This window comes from Alnus glutinosa, chromosome 4 (assembly GCF_958979055.1).
Source record: "Alnus glutinosa chromosome 4, dhAlnGlut1.1, whole genome shotgun sequence".
Lineage (NCBI taxonomy): Eukaryota > Viridiplantae > Streptophyta > Magnoliopsida > Fagales > Betulaceae > Alnus > Alnus glutinosa.
This window is the reverse complement of record NC_084889.1, coordinates 7,874,724-7,896,138: the sequence shown is the minus strand read 5'-3', so window position 1 is coordinate 7,896,138 and position 21,415 is coordinate 7,874,724. Positions and strand designations below refer to the sequence as shown.

The 21,415-nt window shown below is 35.9% G+C and overlaps 2 protein-coding genes across 3 annotated transcripts; one reads left to right on the top strand and one right to left on the bottom strand.

Moving 5' to 3' along the window:
- The first annotated feature begins 8,984 nt into the window (after positions 1-8,984).
- On the top strand, positions 8,985-16,438 carry LOC133866664 (probable magnesium transporter NIPA6). 2 transcript variants are annotated; one of them, XR_009899906.1, is made up of 9 exons: positions 8,985-9,371; positions 9,776-9,832; positions 9,928-10,018; positions 10,327-10,487; positions 10,572-10,699; positions 10,909-11,046; positions 13,704-13,821; positions 13,901-14,018; positions 15,902-16,039. XR_009899906.1 is itself a non-coding variant. In XM_062303265.1 (9 exons), the coding sequence occupies exons 1-9, from the start codon at positions 9,206-9,208 to the stop codon at positions 16,030-16,032; spliced, it is 1,083 nt and encodes a 360-aa protein (XP_062159249.1). In that variant the 5' UTR covers positions 8,987-9,205; the 3' UTR covers positions 16,033-16,438. The 2 variants fall into 2 exon arrangements, 1 of the variants encoding a protein (XP_062159249.1); XM_062303265.1 differs by having other exon boundaries at positions 8,987-9,371; positions 13,729-13,821; positions 15,902-16,438.
- A 1,976-nt stretch (positions 16,439-18,414) lies between these two features.
- LOC133865968 (G-type lectin S-receptor-like serine/threonine-protein kinase At1g34300) lies at positions 18,415-21,415 on the bottom strand. Its single transcript, XM_062302506.1, has one exon. The coding sequence runs from the start codon at positions 21,234-21,236 to the stop codon at positions 18,696-18,698; it is 2,541 nt and encodes an 846-aa protein (XP_062158490.1). The 5' UTR covers positions 21,237-21,415; the 3' UTR covers positions 18,415-18,695.

Here is a 21,415-nt window from a genome sequence, read left to right as displayed (position 1 = left end):
TGGCATTGTAGTGTTTTTTAAAAAAAAATTAAAATAGTAATAAAAAAAATTGTTGATGTGATATAAAAAATAGAAAAAAAATTAAAATATTTTGAAGTTTGTGTTTTTTTTTAATGGAGTGAAATAAGAGAATGGGAGGGGAGAGGGTTGCTAAATATGAGTATGAGTTGTGTTGTTGTTTATAACTTAACCTTCGTCTGTTTCCCTTATTCTTTCAGTTTTCTTAAAAGCCGTATTAGATTTAAATTCTTATTTCTTAGTCTTTTCGTTTTCTTTGAAAGCTGGACTAAATCTAAGTTTATAAAGGTTCTCTTACTCCTGATGGTTTTATGATTTTATTCATCTTAACGGGCCACGACTTTCAAAAGCTGCATTTTCCTGTGACTTCTACCCTCTAGTGTTCCTTTGGCTCTTAAGTACTTGCAGTCTAGCTTAATTGGTTGAGTAAGTGAGTTGTTAGCTTGTTTTTATTTTGTCCTTCATGTATCTTGTTTTTGTAATTTGTTTATGAAGTATTTATGAAAATAATAATAATAATTTAAGTGTTTTGGAGGGTATTTTTTGTTTTTGAGTAGGATTAATACACTAATTGTGGATAATTATTTGTGAATTATGTCAAAACTGACATGAAAATAATCAAACTCAGCTTTAGTTAAATGCTAGCCACAGAAAATGGGGGACAAGCAGTTCCTTTTGGGGGAAAAGGGCAAGATTTATAAAATCAGATTCGCTTTAGGAGGCACTCATGATATGATAGAGCTTCCAATCAACTTTTTTTAGAGAGAATCGGCCACAAATTTTGTGTTTTATTACATCATCAAATTGAAGCCAAATGAAGGACTAAATTGCTGTTTAGAGAGGGTGGATCGGATCCTTATTCGGTTTAATAATTTAATCTTAATATTTATTAAGAGTCTTCCATTAGAGCTTATGGTGGCATCTGCACTTTAATTTTCACCTGAAGTTTGCTGTAACCATGTAACATATGCTTCTTTTTATCTTTTATAAAAAAATTTCTTTGTATTTCACGAGCTTCTTCTGTTCCCGCTGCGAACCCACCATCCAGACAGTTCTAACCTACATAGGTCGACTTTCGACGGCCGGTGGAGGCAGGGTTAGGTTCAATCACAGTTTAGGTATTTCAACAGAATTCAAAGGCGGAGATGAAAACAATTATATATTTTCGACTATTTCGATTATATACCATTGCTACACCTCCGTCTCACCGGCCACTACCATTGCATTTTTTTTTCATCTTCATCGCGTCTTCGTTATATGAAGATAAATTTAGATCTTTGTATTCATCTAAAGAAAACGAAGAGATCTATCGCAAATCCATTTGTATCCATATGATGATGAAGATCTCTTCGTCTCCACTCTTTAGCCCATCTCTGACGCTTTCACTAGACTACGCCTCTGACATTTTGGGGTGAAAGTAGCTTTTATTAGAGCTATCTGACTCTTTCGACTTTGGTTGAAGCATAATGCAAAAACCTAATTTTTTGATTCTGACACCTTCGATGGAAACCCTATTACCTGAAAAAATAATAATAATAATAATAATATAATGGAACGCATCCTATTACGTACGCTTTAAAGAGCATTGTAGTACATCAATGCTCAAAACTTTTAAAGATATATATGGATTTAGCATTATGCAAAGAGGCATGGACGTGGGCCAAAAGACAATACACTTTCTACTATGCCATTATATTAGAGCATGCACGAGATTGAACATGCGAGCTGGGCACTTTCTTATTCTTTATACATGAATTGAAGGTACCATTAAGTGACTTCCCCACTATTGTTTTCTTATTGTTTCTACCATATTCCTTTCTCTAATATATCCAACTATCGTGGGCGGCTTGAGCCCTAAGTTATGACTTAAGGTCCCTAATTGAATAAGACCCTCAACTAATATATATATATTATTCAATTAGGGACCTTAAGTTATTACTTTTTTATATGTATATATATATTAGTTGAGGGTCTTATTCAATTAGGGACCTTAAGTCATAACTTAGGGCTGGCTAAAGTCATAACTTAGGGCTTAAGCCAGCCCTAAGTTATGACTTAAGGTCCCTAATTGAATAAGACCCTCAACTAATATATATAAGCCAACCCTAAGTTATGACTTAAGGTCCCTAGTTGAATAAGACTATATATATATATTTTGCATAAGTATGGTAAAAAAGTAAGGCCTAAAAAAATATTTTAAGGCTCTAATATGGTAAAAAGTTAATAAAATACTCTTTAATTAAGGCCCCCACTTAATAATTGTACAATAAATGTTATTTCCAACTCTAATATGGTAAAATTTTAATAAATAATTTATAATTTAGGCCCTCAATCATGCAAAAGAATTACAAATTGAAAGTAAAAAAAAAAATCCATAAATTCTTGGAAAGTCCCACTTATTTATTCTTTTTAAAAGCCACATTTTTACATTCATGAAATTAGTTCAACATGCATAGTTTCTTCTCCAATGTTTTTTTTGAATTGAATATTTAGACAAATATGAAAAGTCTTCAAAATGCATAAATTCTCATTGTTATTTTGCGTTGTGCATAAGAGATAGAATTACACTTTCAGTGAATCTTCAATGTCCAACAATTTTTTCCGCGGTATGTGATATTAATTACAAATCAATCGTTATATAACTTATTTCCATTTTTCTCTTTATTTTTCTTTAAATCTTATTATTTTTTGTCTTTAAATCAAGTGATAAGTATTATATATCTAATAAGTTATTAAAAAAAAGTTTTAAAATACATTTTACAAAAAAAAAAAAAATGCTCTAATTGACATATTAAAATATAAATATAAATATTATAATAAATTTAATTTAATTAGTATTTAAATATAAGAAGTGATAAGTCATTCACTTAAACTTGTCGTTTTAAGCCTCAAAATTTATCGTGCGGCCCTACAAGTATACAACCTTATTTTTGTACAAGTAACGTTATTTAATATTAGATTGTTATAGAATTCGAATGACGTGGTAGTGCAAATTAATTTTTTGTTTTTCTAAAGAAAAATGTAAAATCAGTCAATGTTGTTGGTGTAATTTACAAATTTCGTTCTTTGCGATATAAAAAATAATTCAGAGGTCCCCAGGGTATACAAAAATATCAATTCCGTCAAAATTCCTGACTGATTCCTTCAATGTGTCACGTCAGCATCAATAGAACGATGATATGTGTCACTCTTAATAAAAATAATATAAATATATTAAACCTAAATATTAAAAACTTCTAAAAAAATTTGTTGTTGAAAAAAGTAAAAAAAAAAAGAGGGGTGGCTTGTGAGCCACCTCGGCTGATGGGGGGTGGCCGTGCGCCACCTTCGGTCCCAATTGGGGCGGCTGTCGGGGTTTTTTTTTTTTTTTTTTTTTTTTTTTTTCCTTTTTTTAAGTTTCTAAATAGCTTTTTTTTTTTTTTTTTTGTAAAGTTTATACGTTGGTCGTAATAATATTAATTAATCAAGGTTCTTAAGAGATGCTTCAATTTTTATTTCTATTTTTTTGGGGGGGGGGGGGAAAAGGTGATGGCTCGCTAGTTAGGTATTGAGAGTGGAACTTATGCTAAATGGTCCAAAACCGCATCTTGAGGCAGTTAAAGTTGATTACAAAGATTAGTGCATCAAAAGAAGCAAAGGGACAAATTTTAACCTCATTGTCGAGATCTTTTAAGTTTTAAGAATCCTTCATATAGGGCTGCTTATTATATTATATATAATCATTCCCACAAAAAAAATCACACTCTTTTATATATGCATATCTCTTTGCTTTTTGTTCTTGTTTCTTTAAGTTGAGGCATATATATATATATATATATAGTCTTATTAATATATCTTTACGTACCAAAAGGATCAAAGAAAAGTCACATCGATATTCGGCCCTATTATTAATGTTTGCGCATGGCTTGTGTTGTGGCAAACTAATGATGTAATTAATTAATATGATATGACTCAATGTTCCATAGTCTAGCTAGCTAGAGAGATTTACAAATGAATATATATATATATATATATATTTGGCTCTCCATACTAGACTTCTCAGAAGGTCACCCATCCTGAGAAGTCTGGTATGGGGAGCCAAAAGCGGACAATATTGTGTCATTGGGGGTGGGTCGTTACAAATGGTATCAGAGCCAGGTTCCCAGCCTGAGATGGTGGGAGCGTGCACAAGCCCAATGAGAGACGCCAGCGGGGACGCTGGGTCCAAAGAGGGGGTGATTGTGACGTCCCACATCGCCTGGGAATGAGGATGTGCTTATATGTATAAATGCACCATTTATGACACAACGCGTTTTAAAGCCGTGATGACCATGAACCTATCAGAACTCCGCAGTTAAGCGTGCTTCTGCGAGAGCAATCCCAGGATGGGTGACCTCCTGGAAAGTTTAGTTTGGTGAGCCAAAAGCGGACAATATTGTGTCATTGAGGGTGGGTCGTTACAATATATATATATATATATATATATATATATATATATATATATATATATATAAAAGAGAAGCTTGTGTCACTTTGATTGGCACAATGTGAGTGATTGTGATGCATTATCTTAATCTCCAACTTTAGTTTTTTAGTGCATTTGCATCCGCATTTACAATTATTAATTTTTTTATTTTTTTTTTCAAATTTTGAAGAACAGTTTCATTTTTTCTATTTTGGACAACCACTTTTGAAAACCATTCTACGTACTTCTCATTTTTTATTTTAGAGAATGACTCCCTTTTAAGAGATAAATTAATAAAATAAGAAATAAATGATTTACAATGATCTTTCTTATACCAAAGATTGCTATAGCATTTTTTTTTTGTTTTATTTAAAAAAAAAAATGAAGGATGAGTAAAAATTGGATGTATAGTGATTTTAAGGTGTGGTTCTTCATAATTTGAAGAAAAATGTTGTTTAAAGGATTGGATGTGAATGCTCAGGGTTGGAACTGCAATTTCTCATTTGGATGGGCTAAAATATGTATGAAGGGTCAAATTTAATTTTGATAGGGGTCTAGATTAATTTTAAGACTAAAAATACACACACATATATAACTTAATTTATTGTGAAAGAGTATATGTCACAAAGTTGAACAGTTATTACACAAATTATACCCCATTAATTCAATTATTTCTCCATTTGTAATTGGTCACTAATTTAATTTCATATATAAAAGAGCCTTGGCACTCTTATATGAGTGATTTAAGGGTTATATAAGGAGAGAATGAGTTCTTTTTTGAAAAAATAAAAAATTATTTTGTTGGGCAAAAGTTGTGATTCTTGTGTAAAGTAATTATTTTTTATGGTACACTGCAGACTCTCATGTGGTACATTAATTTCAGGGTTGAAGAATAACTTTAATATTTGGCAAATCACTATCAAATATATGTTGATGTAACATGATTGATCAAGGCCAATATGGAAGATTGAAGAAACCCACCCACAAACCCTATATTTTATTTTATTTTATTTTTTTTAATATATATGCTTTGCCTAGCTTTCTAGTAAAAAATAATGTCTATCTCACTTAAATTAATTTTTTTTTTCCTTATTTAGTTGTCTTCTCTTCAAAACAAACATAAAAAAATATGACTTTATGTAAATCAATGTTGCATGTCGACATTCGTCTCCTAAATTATAATAGAGAAATGTTAGGTACACTTCAAAGTGATCACTGCCTCACGTGATAGTGACAATCATTATTGGATGCTATATATACTTTCATTTGCTATTTCATCTAATGGTGATTTTCACTGCCATGTATATCAATAAGTGAATATTTAATGGTAAACACTTGAAGTTAGAGGTGTACAAGTAAGATGGTTATTAACCGGAAATAACCGGTAACCAGTAACTGCTAATAACCGTCGACTGCTAATCGAAAAACCGAAAATAATCATAACCGGATAACCAGGTATCCGGTTGCGGTTACCGGTTATAACATTTAAAAAAACCGGTTAATAACCGAGTAATCGGTAACCGGTAACCGGTTTTTCTATTATATATAATTATATATATATATATATATATATTAATTCATTTCCACAAAACCCAACTCCATAAAATGCAATCAGAATGTAGAATAACAAAATATAGAAAGATGGAGTGGTGCTATAACTACTGAGGTGACTACGGCACGACCTCCATGGCTGCTATTATCTATCATTCTCGCACAAGTTTGGATGAACAGCACTTTGCCATAGAACGAGCTTCTAAAATTCCTCACAATTAAGTCCACCCACTTCTCTGTCTGTTTGAAATGGCATGCACCCAGTTCAATAAATCGAAGTTCAACAGTGTTCTTCTCTGTCTGTTAAGTGTAGTAGCATTGCTGATTTTTTTTTTTTTTGCTTCATGCCAACCTAGATCATGTTCAAGGAATGTTTTATTTGCTTCATGCTTTAAGCAGACTTACAGACTTAGCTAACTTTAGTTGTTTTGGTACACTAATTAGAGATATAAATCTAGTTAGTAATTTAAATAAAACATGGAAGGATATAAAATGATGTAACTAAATGTCAAATATTGGATTTTTTTTTTTTAATAAAAAAAAAATAGAAAAATTCAACAATAAAATAAAACCGGTTACTTAGTTAATAACCGGTTTAAAATAACTGGATAACCGGCAGTTGGTAATAACCGTAACCGGTCTACCAATTACGGTTAGACCAGTTGCGGTTGTTAAAATAGGAATAACCGAGGACCTCGGTTGAGGTTGCGGTTATGAGCAAATAACAGCAATCGCAACCAGTTGTGTACACCCCTGCTTGGAGTATGCATAGCACTCATCTTCGTTATAATGTTCCTCCAGCTTGAGTCAATTACTTCTCATTTTTCTTTCTTCTTCTTCTTTCTTTCTTTTCTTTTCTTCTTTCTTCTTCTTTTTCTTTATTTTTTTCTTTTTTCTTTATTTTTTTATTTTTTTCATTTATGCTCTGCTTGTTTCGGCGTAAAATGTTTTTCGAAAAAATGTTTTTGGCATTTTACGATGTTTGGTGGTAGTGAAAATAATGGTCAACGGAAATAATTTTCAGTTTGACCATAAAAATTTCTTTAATTTTTGGAAAACGATTTATGATTTTCAAAACAGTAAATCATTTTCCGAATTTAAACTTTTCATTCTTGCCCGCATGTTTATGGGAATCCATCATTGCCGAACATTTGAGTTTGTTGGTAGCTTCAGTTTACCGTTGAAGGTCTCGAATTTTGGTATCCGATTGCCAGAATCTGGCGACACTCACCAAATTTTGACAATAACGTTGGCCGTCGGAATCTTGTCGATGACGGAATTCGGCAATTGCCGCCGAAATCAGGCGACTTCGAGCCGCCGTCATCGGAATTTGGCAGGAGAACGGCAAGAATTCGGTCAAATTGGCCGAATTCCTACTGTTTTGGTCGGGATTTGGCCAAAGAACGGTTGGATTCTAGCCATTTTGGCCAATCCGGTGGTAATGGAAAGATTTCGGTGCAGTTGCCGAATTCTGTTTTTTGCCGTTGGTGATTTTTTCGTACAAGCCAAACATCAAAAAATATTTTCAAGAAGAAAAATGATTTCATTGAAAATATTTTACGACGGAAATTATTTTATGTCGAAACAAACGGTGCATAGTTTCCTCTATCCAAAACCCACACAAAAAAATTATTCTTTTTTCACTTTTCATGTAGGGGCCCTTCCAAAAACACACACACCCAAAATTATTTCTTCTTAGGGTATTTGTTTAGCATTTTTTTTTTTTTTTTTGAAAAATCAAAGTGGTGTAGTCCTTTTTTTTTCAAAAAAATAAAAATAAAAAAACTCCCTACAGCACTCCAACATTTTTTTACATTAACTTGGACTCAAAAAGGGTTAAGTTCATAATGCATGAGATGAAGTGTTAATGAATTTAAATTCAATACTAATAAATTCAAAAAAGAGAGAAAATGAGAGACATACGTGGCTAGGGTTTTTGAAACTAGGGTACTCTTTTGTAAATTTTCCTAATAAAAAACTAATTAAACAAAATAATCATAAAATTAGATAATTTAAACCCTCCCATAAGGCCATAAGTGCTACATCACCCCAAACATTCAACCACACATCACATTCGAAATACAATTAAAAAATATTTTTTTAACCCTCTGCTTAATGGGTTCTTGATTCATTTTATAAGCCAACATAGACCCAATTAAATGGGCTTGCACATTCTAAGCCCAAAACTTTGGGCTTCCTTAAGATAGGGAATGCTACAGAATCAGATTTTTTTTTTTTTTTTTTAAATTTTAATATTATTGATCAAAGATCAACATCGTAGAACATTTAATTATGACATTACAGTATCATAGATACAATGTGGAGTGACCCCCTAGCAGGTCTCATTACTTTGTTTTTTCCAATTGACAGATTGATCATGTCAAACGGGAGTGTAATCAAGCCACTCATATTTTGACAAAGGAGACGATTCTATACGAACTGTTCAAACAAAAAAAGAACGCCAAATTTAGAGTAATAAAACGTTCTAAAAATAGGAAAGTATTGACTTTTTTCTCCAAATTGGAACGAAATAATTTTTTTTCAACACAATTTATTAAATTACGTTATTTCAACATACATTTTTAATAGAATTATTAAAGCCTATAATTCTCATGTACATTTTTTTTAAATGCATCTTATTCTCACAAGCTTTAACAAGGATAGATGTGAATTTTTAGATTTGAATTTAATAAAAAAAAAAAAAAACTAGCACATGAGCTCAGCTGCAATTACCTTGTAGGTCACGTCACCACTCACCTATGTCATCAAATTTAGTATAAAAAGACAAGATTGGCCGTTGATCGCAACGAAAACCCCAGATTATCTGATCTCGATGGTCAAATAGATATAAAAAAAAAAAAAAAACGAGGCCTTGGATTGCGTACATGTACAGCAACAGAGCTACGAGTTTGCACATCCAATGAATTCCCTAGAATGAAAGAAAATGTATATATATATGCTACCAATGATCCCTGACCATCCCTTTGGACTGGCAGGTGGGGGAACTTTCATCTTACTCCCTAGTCAGATTCACTTTCTTGAAGTTGAACCCATCGCTGGTTTTCTCCACTGCTGCGCACATTCAGTGTTTATATATATATATATATACGTAGGTGTAGATATATTCTTGGTTTGTTGGCAATTTTGTGTCTTTTTTCGGGTGATTGTTCAGATGAGAAATTGTACCCACCAATGGCTGCGTCTTTGGTGAACCCAGAAGCAATATCCCTGTCGGCCTCCTTCGACGATAATCTCAAGGGGTTTATTCTAGCTGCAGTTTCTAGTGTGTTTATTGGGTCCAGCTTCATCATCAAGAAGTTGGGTCTCCGACGGGCTGGCGCCTTGGGAACTCGAGCCAGTAAGCAGTCATTTCCAGATTCAATTTGCTGATTCTGTTCATCTTTTACACATTTGGGTTTGGTTTATTTTCACTTCAGAAGAATGCAGTTAGTTAATTACAAGTTCTTTCTGGGGGATTATTTTTATTTTTATTTTTTACTTAAAAAGAGTTGAAAATAATGCAGTATTAATTTCTCAAGTCAATATCAGTATTCACTGCCCAATTGAGCTGATTATTAGAACCTTTGCCATGACTTATTGGGATGATTACAATGATAGGATCGTGATGAGAGGCATTTTATATATATATATATATATATATATAGCAAATTCATTTTTACTTGTAAAATTGAAATTGTATGCAACTTGAGTTCACTAATATGAATTATTGTGATGGTGGATTGTCTGGTTAATGGAATAAAGGTTCGGGTGGATACGGGTATCTGAAGGAGCCCCTTTGGTGGATTGGCATGGTGACAAGTAAGTCTTGCATTGTTGAATCGTGAATGTGTTGATTTTGGAAAACTGTGAGGAAATATGAGCCAACTATTTGTTTTTATTTCAAATTTTGACAGTGATCGTTGGTGAACTATCCAATTTTGTCGCTTACATATTTGCTCCTGCGGTGCTTGTGACGCCACTTGGAGCTTTGAGTATAATTGTTAGGTGCATCTGATGCCCTTAGTTTAAATTCTAGTGTTGCTGTGCTTGGTTGCAATAGAACCAGATTTTATTTGAAATTCAAAATCTTTGAAAGTCAAACTACTGGATTAGCCGTGGAATAGTTGTGATTTGTGATCCATTTTCTGTTCAGTTTATATTATCCTCATAAGCAAACAGATTTTGGAATTAGAATTTGGCTTCAATCCCTATTCCATGGCTTCATTTCCCTGCAACCAAATGCAACCTGCCAACCTTTGTGTTTCAGATGAATAATTTTGTGGTTTTGACTTTGTTGTTCATTTTGTTGCAAGTGCCATTCTAGCACACTTCTTCTTGAAGGAAAAATTGGGGAAAATGGGTATACTGGGGTGTGTCTTATGCATTGTGGGGTCTGTAGTCATTGTGCTTCATGCTCCAAGTGAACGTAGTCTGACTTCAGTGGAAGAAATTTGGGAGTTAGCGACTCAACCAGGTAAACTTTTTGAACATTGTTTTGCTGTTTCTATGTTTAGTTTTTCTCTCCTCTATGTTGATTGTTTTCATGTTTTTGGTCCAGCCTTTCTTTTATATACAGCCTCAGCAATAGCTGTATCTTTGTTGCTGATCTTGTATTTTGAACCACGCCATGGGCAGACAAACATAATGGTCTATGTTGGCATATGTTCCATAATTGGATCTCTGACGGTTAGCATTCCTTGGTTCTTCCATAAAGAGTTGCTCAAAAATGCCTTTTTAATATGATAGTATTTGCAGTATATGTTCTGTTGCTCCTATTATCATTTTCTTTTTCTAATTATGGGCATATGCTGTCTGTCCATCTTACGAAAATATCCTATCCCTAGATAATCATTTGAAGCACATGCAGACAACAGACTTTTATGCTTCTTCTGCAGGTTATGAGTATTAAAGCTGTAGGTATTGCAATAAAACTCACATTGGAGGGTTCAAGCCAGGTAGCACAATTCCAAACATGGGTTTTTGTAATGGTTGCAATTACATGCGTTATCACTCAACTGAATTATTTGAACAAGGTCAGTGATTTTGTTTCTTCCTTTTTTTGCTTCCATCCCCACCTCCTCCCACACCCACCCCTTTGGATTTCTTGAAATATGAAAATTTTGAAGTGTTCATAAAATGCACAAAAAACTCACACTCTTTAGACTCCACTCTCTATAACAGATTGCAACTAGAATGAAAAATGTTGTGAGTTCAGGACTCAGTGTAAACGTAACTTATTACTTAATAGAAACCCAATCCTCAAAGTCTAAAAAGTCATTAGTTTAAGACATTTTCAATGTTCAGTACTTCATTTTCCACCACCTTCAAATGTATCTCTGTCCTGTCAAAACTCTGCTTTCATGAATAGCCTTTTATGAAACTGTATCCATGCTGTCTTTGATGGAAACTGGTCCTCCATATCTGTAAGGTTGGGTAATCAACCTGAACTTCTCTGCTAAAAACATAGATAGGGACTGCACTTTAAGTTCTTAGCTGACCTGGTCCAGAAACAACCACATCTAGCATCAGTCTAATTATCTAGGCATCCGACAGCTAAATGTTTGAGTCAATTTCAAAATCTTGACACAAGTGATCACACGCATTTAAATCAGGACCCATTTTTCTCCTGAAGCTCACTTGGATCTTCTCCGTGATCTGCTATCTCATGAATGTTAGAATAGGGAATCTATTGAAAACACTAGTCTACCATTTGCCATCAACAACTATGATAGTTTTTATCTTCTTTTAATCTTTGTATGGATTGCAATTGCTTTCCCTAGGTTCTTTTTCTAGGATATGCCGGTGGACCCTAGTTCATTTATTTATATATTTCTTGTGTCTTAAGGGACATACTTTTGGACCCTAGGGATAGAGGTAGTGAGCTTTCTTTGTCAGATGGGCTTGCAATCCAAGGTTTTAACTCTCTCTCGCTCCCTCTCTCTTGGTCCTTGGTGGTTCATTTAGTTTATGGACTACACAACAGTTGGTGGCCCTTTGAGTTTTTGGACTTCACAATGCGAGGCAGTCCTCTTCCTTCCCTGGTGTAGGTGCCTTTCAATTATTTGGTGGTGTGTGCGTAGATAGTTGTTAGGGAGATTGATACATTGGGGAGTCTTTTAGTGAGCCCATAATATAGCATGTTGAAACATTATTGAACCAAAAAGCTTAAGCCTATGAGTTTGGGCCCAACTATGCTATATTAACCACTCACACTTATATCTTTCCAATATGGGACTCAATCCTTTTACACTCACACATGTATACTCAACAATCTCCCCCTCATGTTTGAGTCCATCGCCACATTGCTACACTCCCCCTCAAACGGAAGCCTTTTTTTATCAATCTTATGGGCCCTCTCCAAGATCACTTGTGGGCTATGTGGGTTTGTCTGTGCCATGCACCTTTGTCCCTACTTTATGAACTCTCGTTTGTGCCCGCGACATGAACCTTTTTACTCATTCTCCAAAGACTCCTTGTCCATGCTCACAGCTTGCACATTTGTTCCTACTTCAGGAACCCTTTTCAAGCCCATGGCATGAACCTTTTCCTTTCTCACTCCAAGGACTCTCATCTATGCTTGCACCTTGCACCTGTTTATCCCTACGACTGGGACCTTTGTTCGTGCTTTTGCTCGATCTACCATACCGCACACCACTATCGGCTTTGATACTACTCGTTAGAGAGATTGATAACTTGGGAAGTTTTTTTAAGGAGCCATAATATAGCATGTTGAAACACTATACAACCCCAAAGCTTAAGCTTATGGCTTTGGGCCAGACTATGCTATATTAGTCACTCACACTTTTTACATCTTTCCAATGTGGGATTCAATCATTTTATACTCACACATGTATACTTAACAATAGTCATTCAGCATGTGTTGTCCCAAGTGCTTGTTTGTCACGATCTTTCAACTCAAGTATCAATATCTGTTAGTGATGATCAATGTTGGAAAATTTGTTACCACTAGAAGTATTCGCGTGTTTTGGAATCATTTACAGCTCCTGTCCTTGTGAGAGTTTTGTAACAATAATGGTCATGGGATTAATGATGGCATTTAATATCAATTTAGCATCATAAAGACTTCTCCTTACTCCAAGAAAAAAATAAAGAAAATGCTGAGGAATATGTGTTTTTATATGTTGCACTTGACTTTAGTCAGAGATTTAGATGTATAACTTGTATACCTTTCTCTTAAATGCCTTGATGTCTTCTTGCCCTTTTATTTATTCATCTACTTATTTTCCTTTTCTGGATGTAGAGGTGGTTAGTATTATTCAAATACCAGAAAAGTTCTTTCTGAAAAGGAGGATTGTTTTCGACACTTAGAACTAAGATGTTGTGGATTCTAGATATCTTAATTTGACTGCAATGGTCTCCGCTCCTCTGTAACTTGTCATCATATTTGAGATTAATCAAGAATCGTTGGCATGGTGACCATAGGATTTCGGATGATACTTCAGGGAGTTTCGTTGGCTCGTTCTTAATATGAATGAGATGATGGACGAGAATATATTGTTTATGTAACATAATTAACGTTCAAAACATCCACAACTGTAAAGAATGAAATGACACATTTCAATTCACGTGCAACACTAGAAAGTTGTAAATGGATTCAAAATGTTTTTCTGTAGATATACTTCACTGTAGTTTATAATTGGTGCCATTTGTTTGTCCTGTCTTTATTTAGAAAATAATGCAAATCAATGACCCAGGCTTTGGACACATTCAACGCAGCTGTTGTTTCTCCAATCTATTATGCTCTGTTCACATCACTTACAATTTTTGCCAGTGCCATAATGTTCAAGGTATCTTTGATTCATTCGCTGGAAGTAATTTGCATTTTTAATTTCAGTGTATTATATTTTTTTCTTTCTGTTTTTCTAGGATTGGTCTGGTCAGAGTGCTAGCAGTATTGTGTCAGTGCTTTGCGGACTCATAGTTGTGCTTTCTGGGACTTTGGTATTGCATAGTACAAGAGAACGGGATCCAGCTTCTGTTACAGGTATGTAAGTGTGAACATGTTGACATACACCCATGCGTATACACCAACTAAATGGATGCACGTGATTTACAATTGTATGGTTTAATTTTTGTGGGTTTTTGTTTGCGTCCCAGTTTTTCATATTCTTGCAAAGGTTAGGTGCCCAGGCTAGATTCCAACATCAATGAATTGGCACTTTGGTTATTTGTAGGCACCTCCTGGTGCAACATTTTGCCTACTGAAGCTCACCTTTATAGGTTTCTCAGAAGCACGTAAATTCTTAATAATTAGCACACTAACTATGTTTATAAATTTTTGAGGAATTCTTCTAACTCCGTTTCTAAAAGTGACATGTGTCCCTTAGTATGTGAAAACTGAGAAGCACGTGTTTTTATTAATAGCATAAACTTCTCACATGGTTTTTTATGCTATTAATAAAAACACGTGCTTCTCAGTTCTCACATATTAAGGGAAACATGTCACTTTTAGACAAGTTTGTAGGAAATTTCTGTTCATATAAAAATAATCAAACATTTTTATCATCAATAACTACACACTTGGTTTATCAAGGGAAGTAAGGGGGAAAATTGTATAGATTCTTGATGAAGGTTTTATATAATAAATTGTGCCCTCCACCTCCCCGCCCCTCTCTCATTCTTACTGTGTCTACTTGTGTGTACATAATTGATTGATTATATTAGCTTTTTCTTCTGTTCATGTCCTGTAATATTTTCTTGTAAAAAAATGCCAGTATTTTGAGATATGAACTTCTTTTTGTTCCTTATTTATTTATTTATTTTTTTTTCTAGTGCGTAGTTAGGATCAACAATACATGCTCAAAGCCTAAAGACTAATTCCTTGTCCTAAGAGACTATAATAGGTGTCTTGACTTGTCAAAAAAGAAGAAGAAGAAGAAGAAGAAGAAGAAAACTTACCACTCTGGTTTTCTTGAACTTTCAATCTAACACATTGAGGTTTCATAAGAAGCACTGCTTGATGCCACTAGACCAACTAGACCATTAGAACCTGAAGTCATTCTAATTGCTTTTGGTAATTATGGCGATTTCTTCATATAATGGACTTAAACTTTAATTAAAATGGAGGAGGGCAGATGCCAAAGGGTGGAAATTGCCTCCCCTGATCATTAAAACTTGTCCACACATGCGGGCTGACCCAGGGTTATGCTCCTACTGAACATGGTAACTTGGTGGCTCTGTCCCTTCTTGTAACACTAGCAAAGTTTAGTTCAGCTACGAATAGTCATCCATCTGTCATGAGTCTGTCATTGACTTGTTCTTTTTCAATGGTAAGATTGAGTTAAGGATATAGTTCCCAGAGAGAGAGAGAGAGAGAGATCTGTCATGAGTCTGTCATTGAGTTGTTCTTTGTCAATGGAGAGAGAGAGAGAGAGAGAGAGAGAGAGAGAGGTGCTGCTGCTGCTGCTGCTGATTCTGATCACAATTGATGATATACATTTTTAACATAGGCTGAACTAATCACAAAGAAACTTGTTGCTGAAGTAACTTATGAGTTGTTGCTCTTCTTTCACAATAAAAACTACCTCCAATTTACGGATCTCATTTAAATTGGAGTGTTATATATAAGGCATTTTTTTTTTTACTTGAGCATGCCAAATTTCATGTGGAAATTTCTATATGCTCTGCACTAGTAATGTTATGAAACTCAAGTAAATAGTCGTGGTCAATAAGGAGAAGTTATAAATTTAAGGCTCTTATTAAGCTATGTTTTATACCTAGTTTCCCTTTAATTATTTGAAAATACTTAATTTTTTTTTTTAAAAAAAAAAAAAAAATTCAAATGAATCGCCAGTGATTTCTAGCTATCCTGTGAGAATGTTTTCAAATAAATTTGGAGTAATATGTGGCTATTTCGAATATATGCAGATATATATTCATCCCTGTCTCCTCAAGTATCATGGTTTGTCCATATGAATGGTGAAACTTGGAGACAGAATGCTGATGAAGAACTATTCCCTGATTTTGACGCAATTCTTAAACAAGACCATTTCAAATAAGAATGGAAAATATCTGGTAACATCCATTCAGCATCTCTGGCAGCCTGCTGAAGCCTGTGTAGTGCATGAGTGGCAAAAACCTGCAGAATTTTTGCATACACTGGCATTTCTTGATTCCAGATTCTATTTTGGTTCTTCAGTTAGCGGCTTGACATTGACTTGTGGAGGGTAATAGTTTCATGGAAATAGTTGTTATTTACTTGGATTTGTAGGGTTTGATTAGCTGCAGCACTGTGTAGCTAATTTAGTTTGTGATTAATACCTGATAGTAATCGATTTTGTTTGTATTCTTACCATAGGTCCATATGTTTTCTTTGTATGTGTCAGGCCACCAGCACAGATTTTGTAAAATTTAAAAATTGATTCAATTCAATTCATTATGATGAAAGGAATATTTTTTATTTGATTTGTAAATTCAATATTTTAATTTGTTGTTCCTGCTTCTATTCAATGCTTTATTTTTGGTCAGTCTGTCTGATGCCTCAGTTTCTCTTCATTGCCAGTGGGCCAGTAGACTTGGTGATTCAATTTCATAATAGGAAAACCATACTTAACTCCCCTCAAATTTGCACCCAAATTGCGACATCCTCTCAAACTTTAAAAAATTGCAATGTCCTCTCAAACTACTTGGCCCTTTCGCTAAACTCCCTTTGTTAGGATTATTTTTGTTAAACCCGAAAGAAAATGGGTCACATGTGACACACATGATCTAAAATGACAAGAATACCTCTCATGAAAAAAATATATATATATATATATATATATATATATATTCAAAAAAGAAGAAGAAAAACAGTCATCCATGGGGCTTATAATAGACATTTTATGTTATGGGTGGGTCGCATGATGCGTTTGCCGTGCAAGTTAATATAAAATCCTAACGGCGAGGGGCTAAGCGAAAGAGCAAAGTAGTTTAAAGGTCAATTGAAAACTTGTAAAAATTTGGGTGTAAATTTGAGGAGAACAACTGCAGTTTCTCCATTATTATCAATTGTTCAGTTAATGACCTATGTTGCCTCTGGCCCTTTATCTACCTGTAAGAGGTATTGGACCAGAGAGAGGCTACCATGAAGGACAAGCTGAAAAAGAGACTTAAAAATATTCTGCTTTAACTTGAGGAATAATATTCCCTTAGAGAAATAGCAGAGATGATTAATGTTGTTGATCTCCAAATAGCTGGGCAAAGAACCTTGAATGATTAATGTTGGCAGTTGGGAAGGCATTCACTGCTAATTTAAGATTTGGTGGCATAAGCACGCGTACAATATTTGAGATTTTGCAGTTGGCTTCTTATCCACAGCATCAGGGGCTGGCTCGCATTACATTGTTAACTGAAAACAAGTTCATTGAAACGGTCCAACATATTAACTATAATTTTTCAAACTGGCGTGACAATCTAAGTGAGACTCTCGCATTAGCCACAATCAAATATAATAGTTTAGTGATTAACTGGGTAAGTGATCTGTGGACTTACAAACTGACGTTGCAGTCACGTGGCACTACCGTATTAGCCACAATTAAATTTAATTGTTTACTGCGTAAGCACTATATTAGTTTGTAAGGGAATTATAATAAAAGTTGTAATGTCCCTAACACCACTCATTTAGAATATGGACAAGGAAATGGTACCAATATAAATAGAGAAATATTGCATGTACTTCCAAGTGCTTATTCTCCGGTGTTTAATGTAGCAGTGAAAATTAACATTGATGTGAAACATACGAATTAACCCGTCCAAAATTTAATAGTGATTTTCACAGCAGCGAGCCACGTCAGAGAGTAAACAACACTTCAGAGTAAGCATCATTTCACATATAAATATCTTAACCTACAAATGTAGGGCGTCTCCCAAAGGAAACTACATGTAACATGCCTCTTTTTTTTTTTTTTCAATGAATAATAATTTTTGCCTCATGCGAGGTTGGAAAGTAATAGAGGACTTTTGACTTCCTTGGCATAAACAAATATGCAAGAAATGAAATATAGGGGGTGCATTGATCTTTCAAACCGTTGGAAAACGATCTTTCACCAAACATCACAATATTCATTGCTGCAAGACTCATTCCACGAAAGACTGATTATCCAATTCCCCTACGTTTGGATTTTGAAAAAGAAATGGAAGTCACAAATCAAAAGAATGCTCATGAGTTTGACATGGTTTTTTCAGCAATTTCAAAGCTTCACCTTGTTCTTTCTGAGATCCAAGCAAGACAAATGCCCTGCAATCAACAAGCACTAGTAGGGTACTATTATTTTTATGAAAAGTTGTTAAAAAGGGCCACAAAATATCATTTTGGATGGTTTATTATAGTCATCTGTTCTTTTTACATTAGAAGAATATTATCCCACAATCCAAATCTTGGAAACTGCAACAATGACAAGTTGGGAAGAAAAATGTTTAGCATATAATGGTTCTTCTCACGATTAATTACACATTTAATGGATTAACTCAGATTGAGAACCTGTACAAATTGCTCATCCATAGTTGCAAAGAGGATGAGAACAATATATACTATGGTAGTAACAATTTCTACAATATAATATACCAATATCATGTATGGTAATTGGAGCACAAAACCTTACTTCTTTCAAGCTTTTGTAAAATCTGGTTGAGAAAATTGAGAACCCAAAGGCAGTTTGTGAGGAAAAATATAAGCATGCAATTAAACTTCACTATGGACCTCTGTGTATGATCGTAAAAGGGATGATGATGCCCTCTCTATATTCTTCCCTGAAGCATGAAGTGAAACTCCTGTGGTTTGGAATGATGAAGATGAAGAGGGAGCTGGGACTGAAACTGCAGTGGTGGAGAAAGCACTAATGTTGCTGGTCACATTTATGCTGCTTCCATTAATGGACCCTTCAGTCAAGGCCTTAGGGGCAGGTGGCCTCTCAATCTCTGTAATCCCTTCTAACATCTGCACCACTTTGCTCATCATTGGTCTCTGTGACGGTTGCTCCTGGATGCACCAAAAGCTGACTTTAACTGCCCTCACCACTTGCTCCATATCAACCTCTTGGTCAGCAAGCCTCTTGTCAAGAATTGCCTTGACATTACCCTTCTCAAACTCTTCATATGCCCACACACAGAACTTTTGCCGATGGGTTTCTGCAGAAACTTCGAAATTACGTCTCCCACTCACTATCTCCAAAAGAACCATACCATAACCATAAACATCAGATTTTGAAGTTATTGGAAGATTTGCCAGCCATTCTGGTGCCAAATATCCTCTAGTACCTCTGACGCTTGTCAAGGTTCGGTATCTATGGTCCTTTGGATTAATCAGCTTGGCAAGACCAAAATCTGAGACTTTGGCAGCATAGTTCTCATCCAAGAGAATGTTTTCTGGCTTTATATCACAGTGGACAATGCAGTCTCGACACTCCTCGTGAAGGTATGTGAACCCCTTTGCAGTACCAAGGGCAATGTTGAACCGGTATTCCCAATTCAACAATTTTCCTGACTGACCTTCTGATACGAAAAGGAAATTATCAAGAGACCCATTTTTCATGAACTCGTATACTAGAAGCCTATGGCGTCCTTCGGAGCAAAAACCAATCAATCTCACCAAATTCAAATGATGGGTGCTACTTATAGTTGCAACCTCCATTCTAAACTGTTTTTCCCCCTGTTCAATTCCCTCAAGTTGCTTCACTGCAGCAACCGTTTTATTAGAAAGAATCCCTTTGTAAACAGCACCAAATCCTCCAGTTCCAAGCTTCTCCTTGAATCCCTTGGTTGCGCGCTGGAGCTCCTTATATGTGAACTGGACTGGAGCACCAGAAGCATACTCAAGAAGAGCATAGTGAGCTGACAATACTCCGAACTTAGGGCTGTTTCTACAACACCACCACCACAAACTACCCTCCATGGCAACCAAACCCAAAATAGTACCTATAACCACAACAGCCACAACCCACGGATGCATCCTCCAACCACCGCCCTTCCCAGTAAGCTGTGCATAAGGTGATGGGTTTGGATCCACTGGCGAGCAAACCTTGACATATGAACTGCTCGGCAGTGCCGGACTCTGATAGCCACTAATAAAACCTGGAGGCTTGATATAACACAACCCCGTCCCATCTGACAACGAAGTTGAAGCATCGCAACTAGGACTCACAAGACAATTCGACCTACACGCGGATATACCCACAAAGAAAACCTGCGAATCTGTCTCCGGAGGGTATGTTAGGAACTGTGTATTTTCCATATCCAACATAGTCGGACTCCCTGGACAATCCACAGTCTCCACCTTCCTCTTACACCCTTGCCTACTATCTTTTGGATCAACTAGCTCGAAATTCTGAGATGGGCACCCGCAAATCGGGCCCGAATCATTGAAACTACAAATTCCCATATTCCCACAGTACCCAAAAACCTGACATTGATCCTCAACAGCTGCCCATCTCGCTATTTGAGTCCCACTCCCACTATCGGAGCTATATATCCTCAAATTCCCATCACCATCCAGCTTCAAATATCTCAGAGTGTCCCTATTCTCGGCATAATCATTGCTGTAAGCCATGATAACCCCACTAGGCAAAGTGGGATCGAAAATCGACAGAATCCCAATGTTCTGTATTCCCAGACTCGGGGAAGTCAAATTGACATTAAACGAGGAATTCAAACCCCTAGTGAAATATACAATACTATCGTTCCAACGAAGCGTGAGATTCCCAGAATTAATAAGATGAAAGGAGTACAACCCAGATCGCAGAACCTTACTGGTGGTGAAGTTCTGGGACGGCACGACCGTGTCAGTGGGGTTGTCGAAGGAGGACCAGACGACGGTGTCGTTTCGGAAGAGGGAGAGGTTGCCGGAGTCATCGAGGGAGGCGGAGGAGACGCCTTTGTCAGCAGTGCCGGAGTCCCAAACGGTATGGCCGGAGCCGTTGAGGAGACGGAGGGCGCCGGAGGAGAGGAACTGGAGGGAGGCCAAGGAGTCCACTGGGGTGGAGCCTGCTGTCCAGATGGGGACGCCGCCGGAGTAGTAGATGGAGGCGATGAAGGAGTTGGGGAGGTCGGTGGAGATGGGGCGGAAGCCTAGGAAGAAGGTGGAGCCTGGGGAGGACCACACATCGTTCGCGTTGGAGACGGAGAGGGTTAAGCCTGGCGTGTATATGCCTGCTGCTTCTGATGCTTTTGGTGCCACTAACAGAAAAACAACAAGGAAGAGTAATCTGGGTTGGATTTGGAAGGTCATTTCTTTCCTTTTCTGGGTATAATCTGCGGATTGATGGGTGTGGCTGCGTTGTGGAGATATATAGAGAACACAGAACAAGAGGGTTTCAAAGGTTGGGGAAGGGAAAGGGGAGGGAAGACTTTGACTTTGAAATGTGGAGGTTGAGACTTTTTCTGTTTGCTGGCGGCTACCTGGTGGAG